General features: G+C 53.1%; 1 protein-coding gene and 1 long non-coding RNA gene across 2 annotated transcripts in view; one reads left to right on the top strand and one right to left on the bottom strand.

Moving 5' to 3' along the window:
• The window catches only part of LOC308057581, a 309,793-nt gene that overhangs the window by 82,278 nt on the left and 209,373 nt on the right, over positions 1-18,142 (bottom strand). The gene's annotated exons all lie outside the window — the stretch shown is intronic.
• Positions 1-18,142, top strand: part of LOC308057572 (hydrocephalus-inducing protein homolog) — a gene marked incomplete at both ends in the record, with an annotated part of 97,928 nt that overhangs the window by 37,692 nt on the left and 42,094 nt on the right. The window contains 6 exons of the mRNA XM_080411650.1: positions 253-417; positions 3,709-3,861; positions 12,083-12,321; positions 14,686-14,941; positions 16,044-16,187; positions 17,941-18,084. Of these exons, the coding sequence (XP_080267776.1) occupies positions 253-417; positions 3,709-3,861; positions 12,083-12,321; positions 14,686-14,941; positions 16,044-16,187; positions 17,941-18,084 (1,101 nt within the window). The remainder of the gene's footprint in view (positions 1-252; positions 418-3,708; positions 3,862-12,082; positions 12,322-14,685; positions 14,942-16,043; positions 16,188-17,940; positions 18,085-18,142) is intronic.

The raw sequence follows: 18,142 nt of genomic DNA, 5'->3' as shown, positions 1-18,142 counted from the left end.
AGCGGCTGCAAGGAGGCCACCAGCACCGGAGTGGGTGTTTGTGGGTGCAGCAGCTTTTGGACCCTGTGAGGATGCTACTTAGCCCCATATAAATCTTGCACCTTGTGTTGCGCTTTTCTGCTTTCTCCTAGGGATTTTTAAAAATGTGGGTGAATTGCTGCTGTGGTAGATGTTAAGGAGCTTGAAGTTTCCTCAGACTCTGAGGTTCTGTCACATTCTGACAATTGTTGTCTTTGATTCTGTCCCTTACAGGAGCACAAGGAGGATGCTGCTGTGTGGTACTCCAGCCCTGTGCCGTGTGGGATTATCCAGCCTCACAGCTCGGTGGAGATCCCGTTTACGCTGGAAGCCCAGGCGATAGGAAGGCAGGACACTATTGCTAGTGTCTCAGTGTTTGGGAATGAAAGTTTCCCGCTGGTGAGTGCTAGGCGAGATGCGTGCCTTTGTGTGACTCATCTTGGTGGGGCATAAAGTGTACAGGGGTTCTGCCAGGGAAAGGGAGAAGGTCATAATATGTGGCTGGTGTGGACAAGGAAAGAAGGGGTTCGTGGCATAAGTAACAGCTAATACCTAGAGAAGGGTGGTGTCCTCTTAGGTGTCTGAGATGTGTTTAATTATGGGCGTGTGAGGCGGGATAACAAGCCCAGCCTGAAACCCAGAACAATTCCTGGGTCTCTCGCTCTCCTGCATTATTAGATGAGCAGCAACTGCTGCTTCATTAGAACTTTTGTTCAGGAGCACACGGGGACATTGCTGCATGCCGCTAAAGCAAGGGCGGTGTAGGAGGCCGTGCTGAAATGATGAATTCTGTAAAGCTGGATTTAAGCTTTCATGAAAGTCAGGTCCATCCCGCCTGAGAAATATCCATCGTATCTCTTTGCCAAAAGCCCCAGCCAAAGATGCATGAGACTCCACGCTGCTTGCATCTGGAGCACAGACTGTTTTTGTTGGTTTTTTTTCCCTACCAAACTTGGAAAGGGGTGAGGTGAAGCATTCCTGGACTAAAGCCTCCTACAAGACATTGGCATTCAGGCATGTACAGCAGCAACAAAGTGTAGGCAAGAGAATGTTGTATGTGGTGTCCTGGCTTCCACTGGCTGAAACAGAGAACAAATTTAGTTAATAATTTAATTTAAAAACCTTTTGAATTTAAAAGGAGATTAACTTTTGAAGCAGCTGTTTTAAAATGTCTTGTCCTCTCTCTGAGCATGGAAGGGGATATCAGAGGGTTCCTGAGAACCTGAAGCTTTCTGTAATGGAAAGGAAGGCTGGCATTTTGAAAGCAAATGCAGGGATATAAACTTTTTATAAAATGAATTGAAACGATGATGCCAAATCCCCTGGATGCTACTGATCATCTCACCCCAGGCTGCTGGGGATGTGCATGTAAACCAGTCAACAGCAAGGCCAGGCAATGCAGGCTTTGCAGGGAAGTCTCACGTTTGACAAAACAGTTGCTCGCAGATAGAAGGCATGCTTCCCTGGAAGAGGAGGGTTTCTCCCCACTGGAATAGCCAGTTGTTTAACTGTCACCTGGTTTTTGAGCTGCAGGACCCTTGAAAAGCTTTTACCCTTGGGCTAACAATTTATAAATTGGAAGTTGACCTTACCGTAATCTTTTCTATTTGGACATGAACGTGTCGATGTTTTGCCCAAAGGGCGAGCATTTCAGCTGGAGAATCATAGCTGTCCCTAAAGAAAGGACTAGATGTGCTGCATTTTCTATAGGTCTGTCTTCTGGTTGCAGTGCAGTTCCAGCAGTTCCCTGGTAGCTGACACACCCAAAGCTTTCTGGGCTGGCAGAAGAGCTGGCTGTCTTGTTACATGTCCTGCGCTGGTGGCAGATCCTACCCGTACGGCTGCAAGTCTGACCTTGGGAATGGCTGCGTGTTCCAATAGAACTTCAAAGCTCGTTCTTGCCTTAGGCTGGGGTGCCCAGTGTCGATGCCTGGTCTTTACCACCGTTTCAGGCGGAACGTGGTACAGATCTTTCATCCAGGTTGTGCAGAGTCCCTCCACAGCTCTGTTGTCAGGTATTTTGTTTGCAGGTGACCACGTGCCAGCTCCAGTCTGGTGTGTATCATCTGCATGAAGGAGCTGGTAAATCCCAGCCCTGGCGTTACTGGTGGCAAGGCAGCCTCGTGTGCCGCGGGCAGGGGGTTTGGCAGCTGGCCGCTGTCAGAATAAGCGGGCACTCGAGCACAGCTGTCCGCCAGGGTCAGATGCTCTTCGTTCCTAAGTGATCAAATGTGACATGACCTACCTGTTGACAAAGCCAGCGGTGCTGGGGGGGGCGTGGGGGGGTGGCTGGTGGCTGTGTCTGTAGCTGTGGCAATACTGCCGATGGCAGAGCTGCCATCTCTTCTTGCTGCCTTCCTTTCCCTGTGCCATGTTGCCTGTAACGCTGTTGCATGGCATTTTTCTTGTCCCTTTTAAGAACCCTGTAGACAAAGGGGTTGGGGTTTTTGAAGTCCTCTCCTTGGTGGTGAGGGTGCGTGGTGTTAGTACACAGTCTGACAGAAGCCAGCTCACCTGGGCATCCTCCAGATGTTGTTCTGCTCATCCCCAAAGGGCTCTGCCCTACCTTTGCTGCTGCTGTCCCGCTGTCACCAGGAAGCTGAGCTGGCTGGCGAGGCGCAGCTCTTCCCTGCAGCTCCTCCTTCCTGGGAGCTTTGGGCAGCATCACCCAGACATGCATCGTCGTGCATGGCTTCAGTTCCTTATTTTTGAGGCCCCAGCCTTGGTAGGTGATTTTTTTTGGTGCTTAGTTGCACGCAGCAGTGCCCTGTCAAGGGATGAGCATTTCTGGATGCTGCTGCTGCTTCTGGCTGAGTTGGGCTGGTGATTCTGACAGCTGTCAATACCACTTCCTTGAGCCAGACATCATTAAAGGTTGTACACGGTGGAGGCTGGTTTCTTTTTCGGTTAAATCGTACTCTGTGCCCTCCAGTGAATCATACAGCGTCTGGTCAGCATTGGGAGTTTTATGCATTCAGATCCTGTTGAAGTGTTGAGGTGTTTGGAACCAGTGAAATCCACAGCAAGACTGGACAAATTCTCATTGTTTTTAATGATGTGGGAAGGTGGTTTAGCAAAGGGATCTGTGTTCCTCCTCCAGTAGTCTGTGCCAGTTCTGCAAGGAGAAAGCTTTTTGGGTCTGACTGTCAAGAGAAAAAACACCGCTTGAATGATGTAATGAATAATTAATGCCTGTTATTCATGTCATACCGGCAATACACCTAGGCACACATCAGAGGCCATAACTTGCACGATCTCTGCTCTGAAGAGCCTGCTTCGCTTCTGGCTTGTGCTGGTTTTCAGAGGTGCATTTTTGGGAATGTCAGAGAAGTAACTGTCCAAGTGTCGCTGTGCAGCAGCAGCGATCAGGGAGGTTTGGGGCAAGGCTGAGCGGCAGAAGGAGCGGGAGCAGGCACAAGGCAGAGAAAGGAGAGCTAACTGTGGAGGAGGTCTGGAAAGGAAAGCGTGGGACCCAGGGTTTCTCTGTCCCCTGAGAACGGGAGCTTGTGGCTTTCAGATGGGATCGCTCCCGAGCCTGCACTTGCCCCGGGCCTTCTGTTTCAGCCTTGCAACGCTGAAAACTTCCAACAGCCGTACTTATCGCCTCGTTGAGGAGGACCCTTAGAGCTGTCTCGTATTTTTTAACTTCCCCTGCTTTTTTTTTTCTTTCCTACCTGCTTCCTGGAGCAGAATGTCTCTTTAGTGAGCGTTGGAGAAGGACCAGTTGTCTACGTGCATCCGAGGGAGATAAATTTTGGCAGTATTGAAGTTCTGCAAGATGCGTCCAAAAGTCTCCACCTCTCCAATCAGGCTGTCATCCCTGCATCCTTCTGTGTAGAGATGGTAAGTATCTGTGGGGCTGTTTCCCAATGAAAATTGACTGGTCTGTAGCAGCCTGTGGCTTGATTTTTACATGCAATGTTTCCATATTGCTGTCTCGGAGAGAAAGCAAGATATTCCGTCCCAACGCAGCGAGAGGAGCCTGGCTCTGGGGGCAGTTTTAGCTGGGGCACCCCCTCAGTAAAGTAGACAGCTTGCATAGACGTTTGTGCAGAAATGAGTCTGGATCATCTTTACAGGTTTTCCCTTTGTTTTCTGGAGGGTATTTAACGGAGAGTCGTGTCTTTGGAGCTCAGAGATCAAGAGGCCCCTGTGGCCCTTTGCTCCTGGAAGGGCATGGATTTCCCGACGCTTTCCCCATTAGGTCTGCGTTTGCTTTGTGTCAGACTGCTGTTTGTGACAGAGTCTGGGGTGTGAAGTTTGTCCTCGGCCTGCTTGTGGTGAGGTGAGTTTCACACCTGCTGGGGGCCCAACCAGCTGTGGCGTTGCACAAACACAGAACGGTAAGGGTTGTGTAGCTACAGAGTCTGTGGGCTCCGTCGCGTTGCAGAGCATCTCCGGGGGCCAGCCGCAGGGAAAGGCCGTTGAACTGATGGATGCTGCAGCTGACAAGCTGCGTGGCAGGTGGCAGGAGGAGGTTGGGTCGCTGCCCTGGCAGGGGGGGCAGGGCTGGTGCAGCCAGGGAGGGCTCCTGTGCAGAGGCTGGGTGGGATGTGCCGCTCACTGGAGGTGGGATCTGTGAGGGGCTTAAAAACAGGGTTGGGGGGAGGTTTGTTCTGCTCCACGCTGGGTGTGTTGGGTTTGTGGAGCTGGTTCACCCAGGCCTGGCTCTGTGGGCTTGGCTGGGTCTGCGGGTAAAGCATCAGGCAGCGTGCGAGAGGCCAGGCTCAGCCCCCTGGGCCAAGGAGGAGGGGGGCGAATTTCCTCCTTGCGGCTTTTCCAGCTGTTTGGGGGACAAAGGTAACCTCCAAGTGGGGGAGGGATTCCCAGGGCAGCTTTCTTTGAATCCACCATGAAAACCCGCTTGCCATCTGTGGCGAGAGCAAGCCACCAGGGATGGCTGGTACTGGTGTTGAAATGATGGGTTTGCATGCCTGTCGCAGGCAGTGACCCGCAGAGCTGTTCGGGTCCTGCTGCCCCGGTGCAATGCCTTCCCTCCTCCCCGGGCAGCTCGCGGTGTCGCCGGGGGGCTTGCAGGGTACATCTGCCCCTCCGTTGCCTCAGGGCCCTAACCCATGGGACTGGGCAATAAAGCCTGTCGTGCTTCACCGCCATCCCTGCCAATCCTGGGGCTGATCGATCACTAGGGCAGTAATACACGGCGGCTCAGGGACGGTTTCTTTCCCTGCAATAAAGACGGGCTCTGCTTGAGCAGTGGCTTGGACCAGATGATCTCCAGAGGTCTCGCCAGCCCCAGCCGCCCTGTGACTGTGTGTGTGTGATGCTCCCCCCTGCTGACTCCACGGGGCTGAGTTCCCCCATGGTGAGCATCTCTGCTTTTCAGGGCAGCTGCTGCTCTCATGGAGACGTGCCAGGAGGCAGGTCCTGGGGACCTGCTCCGTCAGCCGCTTCACCAAGGGCTCTTCAGCCAGACTCCGGGCACGGTGCTGCTGAGGCTGCCTGATGGGAGCAGCGCGGGCGTGGGCGAGATGTGCCCGAGCTGCGCCCTGGCCCTCAGCAGCTGCCTGCTCTGCTGCTCTTTTGCTGCCCCAGTTGAAGTTTTGCCCTTGGCTGCCTTACGCTGCCTGGCAGCTTCTTGACGGGAAGCAGAGGGGACTGAATAATTGTGGAGATAAAGCCCGAGATGCAGTCGGGTGTCAGGGTGATGCACACGTGTCCATCTGAGAGCGGAGCAGGCTGGGCTGTGCCTTAGCCCAGCCGATGGGTGACACAGGCATCCTTCATTCCCCCGTGTCCCTGAACCCAAGCCTTGTGTCCTGTAAAGCGCCAAAGCCGCTGCTCTGATTCCTGCTTGGAGGTTGCTGCAGGGTGGTGAGCCGTCATTTCCCTGTCTCCCATTTGTTGGCCAATCTGCAAACGGTGGCTGTGAGGCTCAGAGGTCATGGTCTCCACTCGAAGGAGCGAGTTATTGACTGAAATTTTCACAGGAGCGTTGCATCGGGAATGTTATGCAGACTGACGGGCAGCTTGACAAACTGAATGAGGTTAACTGAAGAGGCAGCCACAGGGCAAACAAAAGGCTGGTGTCTTGTTTGAAACAGAAAAGGAAAATGCTGTAATGCAGATGGCCGTGCTGCCACCTCAATGGTACTCTTAACCGTCGAGTGAAAATTGCTCTTCCTGTTAAGGCAAGCTTGCTGCTCGCTTTGGGGGAGACAAGATCATTACCTGAGCAAGCCAGGATGATTTGTGGTGAACTTCACTTTGGGATAGTGACTTCAGGAATTACTTGCAGTTCCCCTCAGGCACCAGCTTCCCTGTACCCCTCTCCTCTCTGCTGGGTGAGTTGTGTCTGTTCTGTTCTCAGTTGCAGGGAGCAGCAGGGAGCATCTCTGCCACCAGAAGAAAATAAATAAAAACCCGCCAAATCTGTGTGTTGAGATGGGGCTTTTTGGGTGGGAAGAGGGGTGTAGGGACTGCATACCTGCGTCCTCGGTTGGCTTATCCCTGCTTGCCAGGGTGTCTGCAGATCTGCGACCCTTGGGACCAGTGTGTCGTCCTGTGCTCACCCAGCGAATCCTGTGTCTGTCGGGTGTGCTTTTCCCTGTCAGATTGCTTTCCCAGCTGCCAGGCAGCCCAGCCTGCTAGGGAATCCTCTGGATCCAGCGAGTGGGGGGATTTGTGTCTGTCTTGGGTAAAAATGACTGGAGCAATGGGTCAACATGAAGGAGCTGTTGCAGCTTAGCTGGGGGTTGAGGTAACCTGCTGACAAAAGCGGCTGTTTCTCCTCCTTGCTCCGCTGTCATTTTCTTTTCCTGCCTTCTGAAGTGTCTGATTTTTGCCGTATTGACAAGTGCCAAAGGCTTGTTATGGCCTGATGGAAGTGTTTGCTCTCCCTGCAGAAAGGAAAAAGCATCGTTCTTAGATCATTTCCTACTTGTTCTTTGTCATGCTGTCTTCTCAGGTATCTTTTGTGTGATTGCTAAGGTTGTCATCTCTTGGCATCACAGAAGGCAGCTGCGTATCACGTCTCTGTGATCAGGAAAGAAAAGACAGGCCTAGGGTGTAATTTTTCTTAATCAGTGGCAGCTTTCTTCTGCCTGCGTAACCCCCGTGCTGGGTCTGTTATGTGCTACCGCAGGGTGGCAAATGGTTTCCCAGTGCCTTGTAACAAGGAGGAGAGAGAAAACCTTCCTTGGGGTTTCCTCGTCTCATGACAGTCGTAATGCGGGGTCCTGTCTCCTTCAGCCTGAGCCCTGAGCTCCCTGATCCAGAGCCCTGTGCTCCAGGTGAAGCTCCCTGCTGCCTGGTTTCCAGCAGCGGTCGTACAGCCAGCTGGGTTGTCTTCAGGAGGGTGCCTGGTGGCTCAGTGCAGATCCCCTTCTGCGTTCCCAGGGATGAGCTGCTGCCACATTCAACTTAGACCAAGATTTGGTTGGTTGGTTTTGTTTTTTTTAAAAAAAGCTGTACCTGGTTATCTTGTCACTGGTATTCGCTGTGGATAACTCCATGGATTTTTCAGGCAGCGTATAAAGGCTGTTGGTCAGGTGCGGTGTAAGCAAGGGCAGAACACACAGTTCCCATACTCTCTGCTCCCCTGTAGTGCAGGATTTGTTTCATTTACTAATTTCATTGCTTATTCCCTCAAGCTTTTGATGACATTGCTTTTATTAATGCAATGGCCATATGGAAAGACCACAAAACACGGAGATAAACTTCCAAACGGTGCCGATGCTGCTTTAGTGACTCTGTTTCTGGGTCTGGCTGACGGGCGATTCTGTTGCTCTCTGAGTAAATCGTGCAGGTTGCGGGCAGTGAAGGCTTTGAAGAGCACATCAGCATTGTCTGCAGTTCTCCCCTGCTACTCTCGCTGAAGTCGGAGCAGACTTCAATCAGCAAGAGGGTGGTTTTCAAATCTACTGTAAATCACTCCCCCCGCCCCCAAAGCAGCTGAATAATTAGCCAGCCTGTCAGTGTTTGCTCATAGTGAGACAGAGGCAGACAGTGCTGCGCCCTTCTCATGATATCTGCAGTGCTGTTTAGAAATTAGGGTTAAATTAACTTTCCAGGGTACGGGCAGCACTAGCCCTGCATATGTGGCCTCTTCCAAGGTGAGCAGAAGTTTTGAAGATGGATAGGCTTAACTCTTTCCTGAGCTGTCCCACCAGAGCCTCATGGTGCTCCAAAAGCTCACCTTTAGAATGAAACCCTTGGTTTGGGTTTAAAGGCTGTGTTTTGCTTATACAGCAGTACCAGTTTGTGCATTTCCACCCAGTTTGGTTTTGCCGGAGCCCTTTGTTGTAGCTGACAGGGCCTGGAAACACACAGCATCAGTCGTGAACATGGCTCGTGGCCAGGAGCGTCCAATCTCATGCTGGTGAGGGGTTGTACCAAAAGCCAAGGAAGGTAGAAGGCTGTGTCCCTCCCAGTGTCACTCAGGCTTAGGTCCAGGGCACGTGGGCCTTAAAAGGGGGAGCAAAGGTTTGGAGGAGACCTTGGAAAAGGTGCCTGAAACCTGGCCTTAGGGAAGAGTTTGGATTTTATGGCATCCGGTATCTTCTATGGGTTCATGGTCTTTCAAAATTGCTGTGTTTCAGTAATGGAAGAAATTGTTACTCTGCTCATCTAGGAAAAGGGAACTTGTCACGTTGTGCTGCACCCGCTGGCCAACAGGGTTCAAGAAGGGTAGAAGTCTTCAAAGCAGTTACGCTGCTACAGGCCAGAGTGACTCAGCTGAGCTCTCTTCCCGAGGGAAAAGCAGGAGGATTTTGGTTGTTCAATCCTGTGCTTGGCAGCAGCTGGCCAAGCCGTGTCCGTGTCCTGGCTGGAGAGCCCCAATGTGCAGAGTGGTGGCACTGGTCTCCCCAGCCCAGCGGGGAGGGCAGATGGGACCTGGAGGGCTGAGCAATGGCCAGGGGACACAAATGGAGACAAGCTTCGTTGGCTCACTCAGCAGCTGCTGTTAGCTGAAGCAAGTGTGACAAATTGGGCTCCGTTGTTGGTGGCAGTGAGTGCCACACTTTAATTCTTTTTTTTTTCTTCTTTTTTTTTTTTTTTTTACTGGCTTTAGAGGCTCTGCCTCGATTTCACAAAACATCTCCTTGCTGGTGCTCTGGGGCAGAGGCTCAACCAAAGCGGTCCCCCTGATTTTGCTGAGGAGATGCTGGTGCCGAGGTGCCAGGAGGAGGCTGGTGGCTGGTGGGAGCATCCGGCCAGCCTTGTGCTCTGATCCCCACCCTGTGGGCCTTAGGGTGCTTCTGGGCTCTTTCTGCCACTGGCCGTTTGTGCGGGTGAGGAGTCACTCTGCTATGAAGAGCACAGGCTCCCGCCCCTTAGGACAGCTAAAGCCCCTGGGACAAGGCTCCGTGCGCAGCTGATGTGGCGGGGGGTTATTTCCCTTTCGTGCGTGACCCCCACCGGGGTCGGTGGATCCGCCTGACAAGGTGTGAGCACTCTCTCGCCAGAGCTATGGCTTGGTAAAGTACAGCCGCATTTTTCATGTTGAGTTCTGCTGCTTCTTTCACTCGTGCAAGGCCGGAATGACCAGATGACTTCACTTAACGGGCTCAAAGTAACTTGCAGAGGGCAGCGTGGTGGCTCCTCAGCCATCCCTTGGGGCAGCCATCCAGCCGTCCATCTCTGATGCGCGCTGATGCCCGCTAGAAGCAAACGTTGGCAGCTCTTATTCCCAATGAAATCTGTCCCAGGAGAAGCTAACGATCTCAGTGCTGAGCTTCTCAAAGCGGTTGATGCCAGCCCTTGCCTGGCGCTCTGACTCTGGCGTCCAGTGGTACAAGCTCCTGCAGGGACAGAAATAGCCGCTGTCTTTGTCTGCCCAGCACGTGCAGCTATTGCATCGTGTTCTGGAGCATTCAAGCCTAAGCGAGGAGCAGGGATCTTGTCAGAAGTTAGATTTTGGCCTTCAGAGCAGGGGGATGGATGCTTTTAGCGTGTTCCCAAGGGATTTCTTGTCTCTGGGACACAGCCTGGACCGGTGTAGGCAGAAGCTGACCTAAAAACCTGAGCGGAGCTGGTCCGGCAGAGCCTTTTGGTCCTGGCAGGTCTCCTGTTCAGTGGTGCACTGTGCTGCCCCTGGGACCCACACCAGATGCTAACGGAAAGGATGAGGACGCGATGCAAATCGTGCTCCTCCGGAGTGGGCTGTTGGCCTGGCAGGGCACGGTGGGTCTGCGCTGGGTCACCCCGGGACACTGCGAGTCTGGCTCCATCGAGACAGCCTGTCATTATTCCTCAGTAATAGTTCCTTGGGTACAATTTCCTGCCCGGCTTGTTGCCAAGCTGTGATAAATGAGCTTTGTCAGATAGCAGACTTGCAGATTCACCTCTGGAGCAGCGCTATCGGGTCTCCTTTTCAAGCAAGCTACCCTGTGTCAGCGTGAATCGGAGGAGAAGTTGTACATTAACGTCAGTGAAAACCTGACGCCCACTGGCTCGGTGTGAATGAGCTGGCTGGGTAGCCCTTGGCTGGCGGCAGCGCAGCCGATGCCTCCGAGGCCAGCGACCAGCTGCAGGGACCACAGGGGAGGGTTGGTGGGAATCCTCCGTGGTCAGTGAGGCCCCAGTGTTTACCCCGTGGCAGCCACCTGCCTCCATCCCAGTCTCATCTTGCTTTTTTAGAAATTTTTTTCAAGACTCTTTTTTTGAAGCCCTAGAGGACAAATGAAATGGAGCTGAGTGTATAAATGTTGCTGGTGCCCGGAATCGTTTTGATGCCTTTGGCACACTCTGTTACGGGATGCAGGCATGCAGCCCTGACCTGCTCTACATGGAGGGCACAGCCAGCCTAAGGAGTTAGCGTAGCTGGAGCACCTACGCTTGCTGCTGGGACCCTGAATGCTCAGCAAGTTATCGCTTCCCTGGCCTCCAGCTAGCCTTCACCTTGTCAGCAGAGGTCATTTTGGGGTGTTATTTTAAATGTTTCTGTGACTTCAAAGTGCTGCTTGGTTTTCTGCTGCTCTTCTCCCTTGGGCTGGCTGGTGTCCTGTTAGAGCTCAGAGCTGCCAGCCTGACGGACGGAAGCTCGAGCTAACTTCACCTGGATCGAGCACTTGCTTTTATCATGTCAGGCCTCTGAGCACACCGTTGTTTTCTATTTAAAGGGAAAAAAAAAAGAAAAAGAAAAGGAAAGTAACCCTCTTCTCGACAGTACTGTAGAGTTTTGGATGAGTGGTGCCTGCCATCCCAAACACAGCGCTGAACTGTGATGCATGTAGCACCGATGCTGTGACGGACACTTGAAAGCCACGTGTCTGCATCCCAGTGCATTTCCTGCTGGCCCGGGAGCACTGCGTGCATTTCTCTTCTGCGAGCTTGCTCCTTGTGAATGTGGCTTTAGGTGGGCTGGAGGGGTCCAGCACCTCTGTTGCCCCATCCGTAGAGGGAGGCCCGTGAGGAACCAGAGGAAAAGAGTGCTTGGGAAGCCCAGGCCGTGCCCACAGGGCACATGTCTTGTGGTTTTCTTTCTGCTTCTTGTTTCGCTGCCCTGCTATAAACACTTAGAGCTGACTTTGCCAAAGCAGAGGGCCTTGGGGCACCTCACTGCAGGTGATGATCCGTGGGAACAGAGGGCTGCAGCCCTTGAGGGGCTGTTGAGAAGCCTGACTCTTGGGAAAGAAGACTTTGGGGTTTTATCAACCGCTTTTGCAAAGTTATTCTTTGGGGTCTCAGCAGTATCCCCCAGCCGTGTGGCTGCTGCGGGGGGACTGGAGCAGTCCTGGCTTCCTCTGGCCTGGAGCCTTTACGGCAGAGCCGGCCGCCGTTGTCGGGAAGCCAGGAGATATCAAGTGGCTTCCCTGGGTGTGCCCTCCAAGAGGGAGGCTGGAGGGACAATAGCATTCTCCTGAGGGTGAGCATCCCTTGGGTCAGACAGAGCTGGGTTAACAAAGTGAGTCTGTTAAGGGAGGGTAAAATAGAGGTTGTATGAGCTCCTGCACGGGTGCTGTTTCCAGGCACTGTAGCTCCGAGTTGGGGAAAGGAAGCCTTCATGGTTTTTACCCTCATGTCTTTAATCCTTTTTCTGCATCCCGCAGGAGACCAGGGTCCATGGTTTCCATCCTGAGTTACTGTTTGGCTCATCTTACAGGCTGGCAAACGCTCGCGCTGGAGGATTGAACCCAGTAAAGGAGTGATCCCCCCCGAGAGCGAGGTGTCTGTGGCCATCATAGCAAACTTGGACGACACCGAGAGATTTGAGGATGAGGTGAAGGTGTCCATAGAGAACAGCCACACCTACGTCATCCCTGTCCAGGCTGTTGGCACAGGCACAACGATTGTCACCGACAAACCCATTGCTCCAGAGCTCAACTTGGGCCTCCACTTCAGGTAGGGATCTCTCGGCTCCCGCTTCCCACATGGGCTCGGCAAGGAGTTTTGCTGTAGTCCTTCAGGCTAGTTGTTCTTCAGTGCTCAAGGTCCTGGCTCTGCTTCACCGAAGCCACAGGAACTCCTTTAGGAGTGTTCTATGGCCGTTTGAAAGTTGTTAGATACCCTCAGAAACGACCAAAATGGAAACCAGTTGCTAGATTGTCCCCGATTTGTTTTTAGTTGGAATATATTTATTTCTGTACTTTATCAAAGAATGAGCTGGAGGAAAACAGCAGGTCCCAGAAGCCTCCTGCTGGAAAATGCTACATTACAAGTATAAACATATTTCTGTTTGCAATAACGTTGCTTACCTTTCCACTCGCTATGGACTATTCTCTCGCAAGAGTGGAAAACCTTGGTGGTAGCTTGTTAGCAACTCCTCGACTGAATTAATGGTGCTGGTTTATTTCCCTTCTGCCTGGGAGTCCTGGAGGAGCTGCAGAGTTTCTTTGCCCTGTATCATCCATCAGTCTGCTCGTCTTCCCCGGTTCCCCTGCTGGGCCGCTCTTTATTAGAGGCGCTCGCTCTTCCCTCGTTTCCCCTGCCCGCGTTCCTTGCGGTCTGCCAGCACTGCGGCGGCGGCAGCCCGAGGCAGAAGCGAGCAAGGGTGCCTGCAGGAGCAGCTCTGAGCGGGAGAAGAGGAGAAGTTGGCTGAGGTTGGGTGGGATAAATTGCATGTGCTACCTGAAAGAGCTTAGCTCGGAAGGGGGCATTCACGGATCCTAGTGCGTGTGTCTGAAACTGGCTACATTCTTACAAATGGGAGAAAAAATAAGCCTTTTCAAAGCGCTGTTGCTGTCGGAGTCCTCTTGGGACGAGAATAATACTCTTCTCCAAGTGCCTGTTCCTTTTGCTGGCTGCAAAGAGGCTCCACAGTGCTCCGATACCTAAATTTTGGGCTAGAAAGAGGAGGTTGATGCTGCCTTAAGCGTTTAGGCTAGACTAGTGGGGTGGGGTGGGGTGTTGGGGTGTGTTAAATATGCACCCACAAGCCCCCCAGGTAAGCAGGGACATTACAGGGAGATTGGCACTTGGCCAGCGTGCCCTGTGCTCTGTGCAGCCACAGATGGGCTGCACAGTGGAGGGGAGAGCGTGGGTGGGAATGGTGTCATTGTCCTCTGCCCCCCTTCGTGTCTTTGCCCGCAAGCTAGTTGGGAGCCGCCGTTGGCAGTGGGTGCAGAGCTGCCACCAGGTGAGCTGGGGGGACCCAGGTGACATCCCAGATGAGGTGGGCTTTCCCAGAGCCACAAATCAGGCACCTACCCAGAGCTTCCCCCAGCCTTCATCTGCCGCTGTCCACAACAGAAAACCGGTTCATACTAAGCCTTGTACACATCATTTGTAAAGTGTGTTTCAAAGACTCGTTTGTTCTAATCTGTCACTTCTGTGTTGGTGTTTAGCTGCTTGTGGCAGACGTGCATTTTGCAAGACACGTGTTCCGTACCTTTCAAAAACCCAATAATTGTTGTAGGAACAATTCTGTTCCTGGTGGCGCTCAGATTTATAGAGGGTAGAATAATTATTCCACGCTGGCCTGCAGTTAGTGTTTCTTTACATAATGGAACCAATTTCCATTGAATATTCGTTTCGGTTTATATCTAGCTGTAGTGATCAATCTCTTGTTGTCACTCCATTCCCTCAGCTGGTAGACCGGGTCTTGTTGCTGTGTTTGTCTTGGGGGAAGCTTATGCTGATCCTGCGTTCTCACAGTGCATTTACCTTCCTAAGACACAAAACCAGCTGCCCTGTTCAGCTGATGCGTTGGGGGCAGGGAGAGCTGGATGCTCCCTAAGAGATGGGGGAGTGAGGAGGGGGGGTAAGATGGGCCCCGGCGGTGGGATAACTGGTGCCCAGATCTCCAGATGAGTCTCTGCACCCTGCCAGCTCCCCAGTAGCATCTTCAGAGGAAGCCACCTGAGGCAGCAGCTCCCCAGGAGCAGGTGAAATGGCAGCAGAGCTGCTCGTCCACCCACCTGCAGCCAGGTCAGACCAGCTTCGTGCCTGGTGCAGGGAGACCTGCAGGACGCACCTTGGGAAAACCCTCTGAGTGCTGAGCACCAAAGGGTGATGCTCTGCTCACGAGTACCTGAGGTGACGGATCTTTGCGAAGCTTTTCCTTGCTGTACACAAACTGACCAGCTGCTGGCTGCTGAACTTAGGGCCAGCCGGGGTCTGGCTTTGGCTGAAGCTTCGAGCTAGGTCAGCCTTTTCAGAGGTGGTTTTATTGCTGAGCGTGCGGTCAGATAACGCCATTGGGGTGCTGAAGCTGGGTGACCGCTGGGAAATAGCAGCCCCCATAACGTTTTCCATCTCTTCTTCTAGCTTTGATCGCTGCTGTTACCATTTCAAGGTGACAAACAGAGGACGACGCACCCACCAGCTGTGTTGGTCAACAGAAGGCTTCCCCATGTTCAGCCATCGTGACCGTCTCCATGCCATCAGTAACACCAAGGGCACAGATTCCCTCCAGAGCCCCAAACCTGCCTGCCCTGTGTTTAAGCTTCAACCACTGAGGACAGAGCTGATGCCGGGCAAGACTGTGGAGATGGTGCTGGAAGGCTCCTCCAGCACTCCCCAGGTGAGTTGCCCCACGAGGGCTGCGCCCTCCCCACCAGGTCACCTCCGCTGGGGCTTCTTCCGACCCCTTGACATTTGCCTTGGGAAAAGGAGCAAGCGCTTTCCAGAAACTGTTTTAATGCCACAAGTTACCATGGCAGCACCGGCTGCTTTCCTTGCTGGCCACCATCAGTGTTTCCATAGTCACCATAAACCCAGCTCGCTGGTACCAAAATGCTGGCTGAAGGGAATGTTGCTGCTTCAGAAGCAGAGGGCAGGTTACAGGGTGTCATGTGCTGAGGCAGAAAGGAAGGGCGGAGAAAATAAGTTACACTTAGGCTAGGAGCAGAGGCTGTAAATAAATGAAAACATGTGAGGTCATAGATGTGGTGAAAAGAGTGAGTTAAAAAAACCCAAGCACTAAACCTGTGAAGAGAGGGAGAGTCCGAGAGCAGCATCATTTTTCCTCTGCAGACAAACATGGGCAGAGGCTTGTCTAGCGCTGAGTCCTGGAGGAGAAAAACAGTGCGTGCCAGCCCTGATGGTCAGAGTGACGTTCATCCACGTGGGAAAGTGTTCCCAGGGACCGTTATAATTGACAGCTTGACTTGTTGTCGGTATTTCCATACCAGCTCACCCCAGACTCTCAGCCAGCCTTGGTGTCCCAAGGGCAGCCGGGTCTGGCAGCACCCTTGGGTGGCAGCTCAGCAGGGTCACGGGGTGTTCTCCCCCCCGGGCCCTTCTTTCCAGGCCAGGGGAAATCCCACTCTGCAGAGGAGCTGCCAGCTAACCCTGGTGTACGTTCCTTGGCTCTGGGACCGCTGGGCCCAGGTGTTTAAGCAAATGTGGAATGAATCTTCAGGAAGCTCCTGCTGTTCCTAATGATCTGAAAGGTGCTTGCAAGGGTTGCCTCAGTGGCAGCTTGCAGAAGGCTTGATCGCTCACCTAGCTGAGTGCCCTCATAAACAGGATGCAGCATAACAAGAGGAGGGGGCTATTGAGGAGGGCAGTGGCTGTAAATTGCGGCAGGAATAGGGTCCGTGGTTGGGTGGCTAGCAACTGCAGCGTGTTTTGTGGATGCCCTGCCAGCACCTGCTTGGGTGACGCGTGACTCTTGCATGCAGGTGGTGAAGGAGCGGCTGCTGTGTCACGCCGTGGTGGGGAGCAAGGCGGGGAAGGCACAGATAATGCAGGTGGACATCACGTGTGAGTTCGTTGATCCCGTTCTGCAAGTGTCTACCAGAGAAATCGCATTCCGGGTGGAGAAGGTAAGTCTCAGGATTGCATCCTGGCATTGAAGAGCGTGGCTGATGGCCGAAAGCCTGCAGGGTGTGCGTGCCTGTTAAACACGGGGGGGATGGGGACGGTTAAACCGCTTCCCCAAGTCCACGGGGCTTCAGCTATCGATTCGAGCCAGAGCAAGCTTTGGCCGTTACCACGAGATGGTTCTACCGCCGAGATGGTGATTTTGCTGCCCTGGGGTCGGGGACAGTCACAGCTCTGCCCTTCTCGAGGTGGAGGCAGGATGGAGCTGCTGCGCCAAGGGCACAGGTGAGGCAGTGGGACCCGCGAGCGCAGCGTGGCCGTTGCACAGCCACCTTGTGCGCTGGGGCTGCCGGGGGGAGAGCCGATCGCTGCAGCTGAGCGATGCTAAACCCCTCCTCGCCCTTCCTGAGGTGCTTTGTGAAGTAAGTGAGGATGTTCTTAGCGATGAGATGGTTTTCTGACTTCAGCGAAGTAACGCTGAGATTGCAGCTGCTGCGCTGAGGGGGGATCGTAGCCACTTGCAGAGAGACACGCATTTGTGTAGTCAAGATGAAGGGAGGTTTTTGAGGCTCCTCCAAGGCATGGGGATGTCTGAACACCGATCCTGCAGGGAAGCTGAGAAGAATGGAGCTTCCTGCCAATTCCTCAGGCTGGTGAAGGAAAACTGTCATCTTTTGTCTCTCTGCCTTCCCTGCTCTTGGCATGGATGCTGGCTCTTTGCGTTTCCCTCAGCCTCACCTCCTTCAAAGGACCTGCAGTCATCCCTCAGCTGCAGTGATGACAACACCGATGCAAAACAGGAGCCCTTTAGTCTCTGGGTCCTGACTCCTCCATCATCTTTGCCTCTCCCACGCGGTGTCTGAAACAGAGAAGATGGTTCATTATTTAGTTTCTGTATTTTCAGGCCTCTCCTCTGGTTCCCAGGCTTCCAGAGAAGCACAAAATCCTGTGAGCGGGTGGTTCACACTTAATGAGAAGCTTTTCAGCTGTTCCTGATGTCTGCCTGTGTTCTGCTTGATGCCCTGTGCTCTAGTTTATCGAGTGCTATGACGCTGCAGCTGTTGGATATCGATACAGCCAGAACTAGTTTCCCAACCGCTGCCTAGTTGATGTGAACCCTGCAGGAAGGCCAGAGCGATGCATAAACAGAAAGAAATAGCTTAGGCTGAGCTTAACTGTGAGGCTACAGACACTTTGTCACTGGAGCAGGGACAGCAGGACACACGTTGCAACCAGACCGTTGAGGTTTCTAGCTGGCTGTTTGTGCGTGTAAATGTTCCAAGCTAACCTTAGGCTACTGCAGGCTCTCTGCTCCAGGCCAAATCCTGCTTGCTTTTCTCTTCTGACTAGCATCCCTGCTTTTGTGAGGCTCCTGGAGCCACTAAGGCTGTAGGAAATGACTGGGGGTGAAAATCGTCTTGTGCCATTCTGCCCAAGAGAGGGTAAACTGGAGACAAGCGCTCTGGGTTCGCTTTCTGCTTTTGACCTTGGTCAAGCAGCTGCCTCCTCTCAAGGTGCTGTTCCCTCGTCTGTATGTGAGACTGTTTCCCTGCCCCCTGGGGGATGCTGTGGTTTCTAAACGTGAAAAGCACCTGACGTTCTGAAAGAAAAACCTTGTAGAAGGGTAGAAACTAATACAGACAGTGACTAAGAGATGTGTGCAATTTTGGGGTTGAAAACTCTGAAATGCGTCGGAAGGGAAGGGAGGTGCGTGGCCACTTCAGGTTGTTTTCTTCTTGTCTCCTCTTTCTGTAGCTACCCAGTGACGTCCTCAGCCTACAGCATAAGCCTCTTTCTTTAAAAAACATGTCCTCCCTGCCGCTGAGTGTCGTCCTGGCCTTAGATCAACCCTTCAGAGTCTGTGATGCGGCCCAGCAGCCCCTCCCTGCAGATGTCCAGGTGAGCAGGACCTTCCCGTGGTGGGCTTTGAGGAGGAGGGATGTGGCGGTGCGTTCCT

This window comes from Falco punctatus (genome assembly GCF_963210335.1).
Source record: "Falco punctatus genome assembly, contig: scaffold_52, whole genome shotgun sequence".
Classification (NCBI taxonomy): Eukaryota; Metazoa; Chordata; class Aves; order Falconiformes; family Falconidae; genus Falco; species Falco punctatus.
This window is presented reverse-complemented; position numbering and strand designations above follow the sequence as displayed.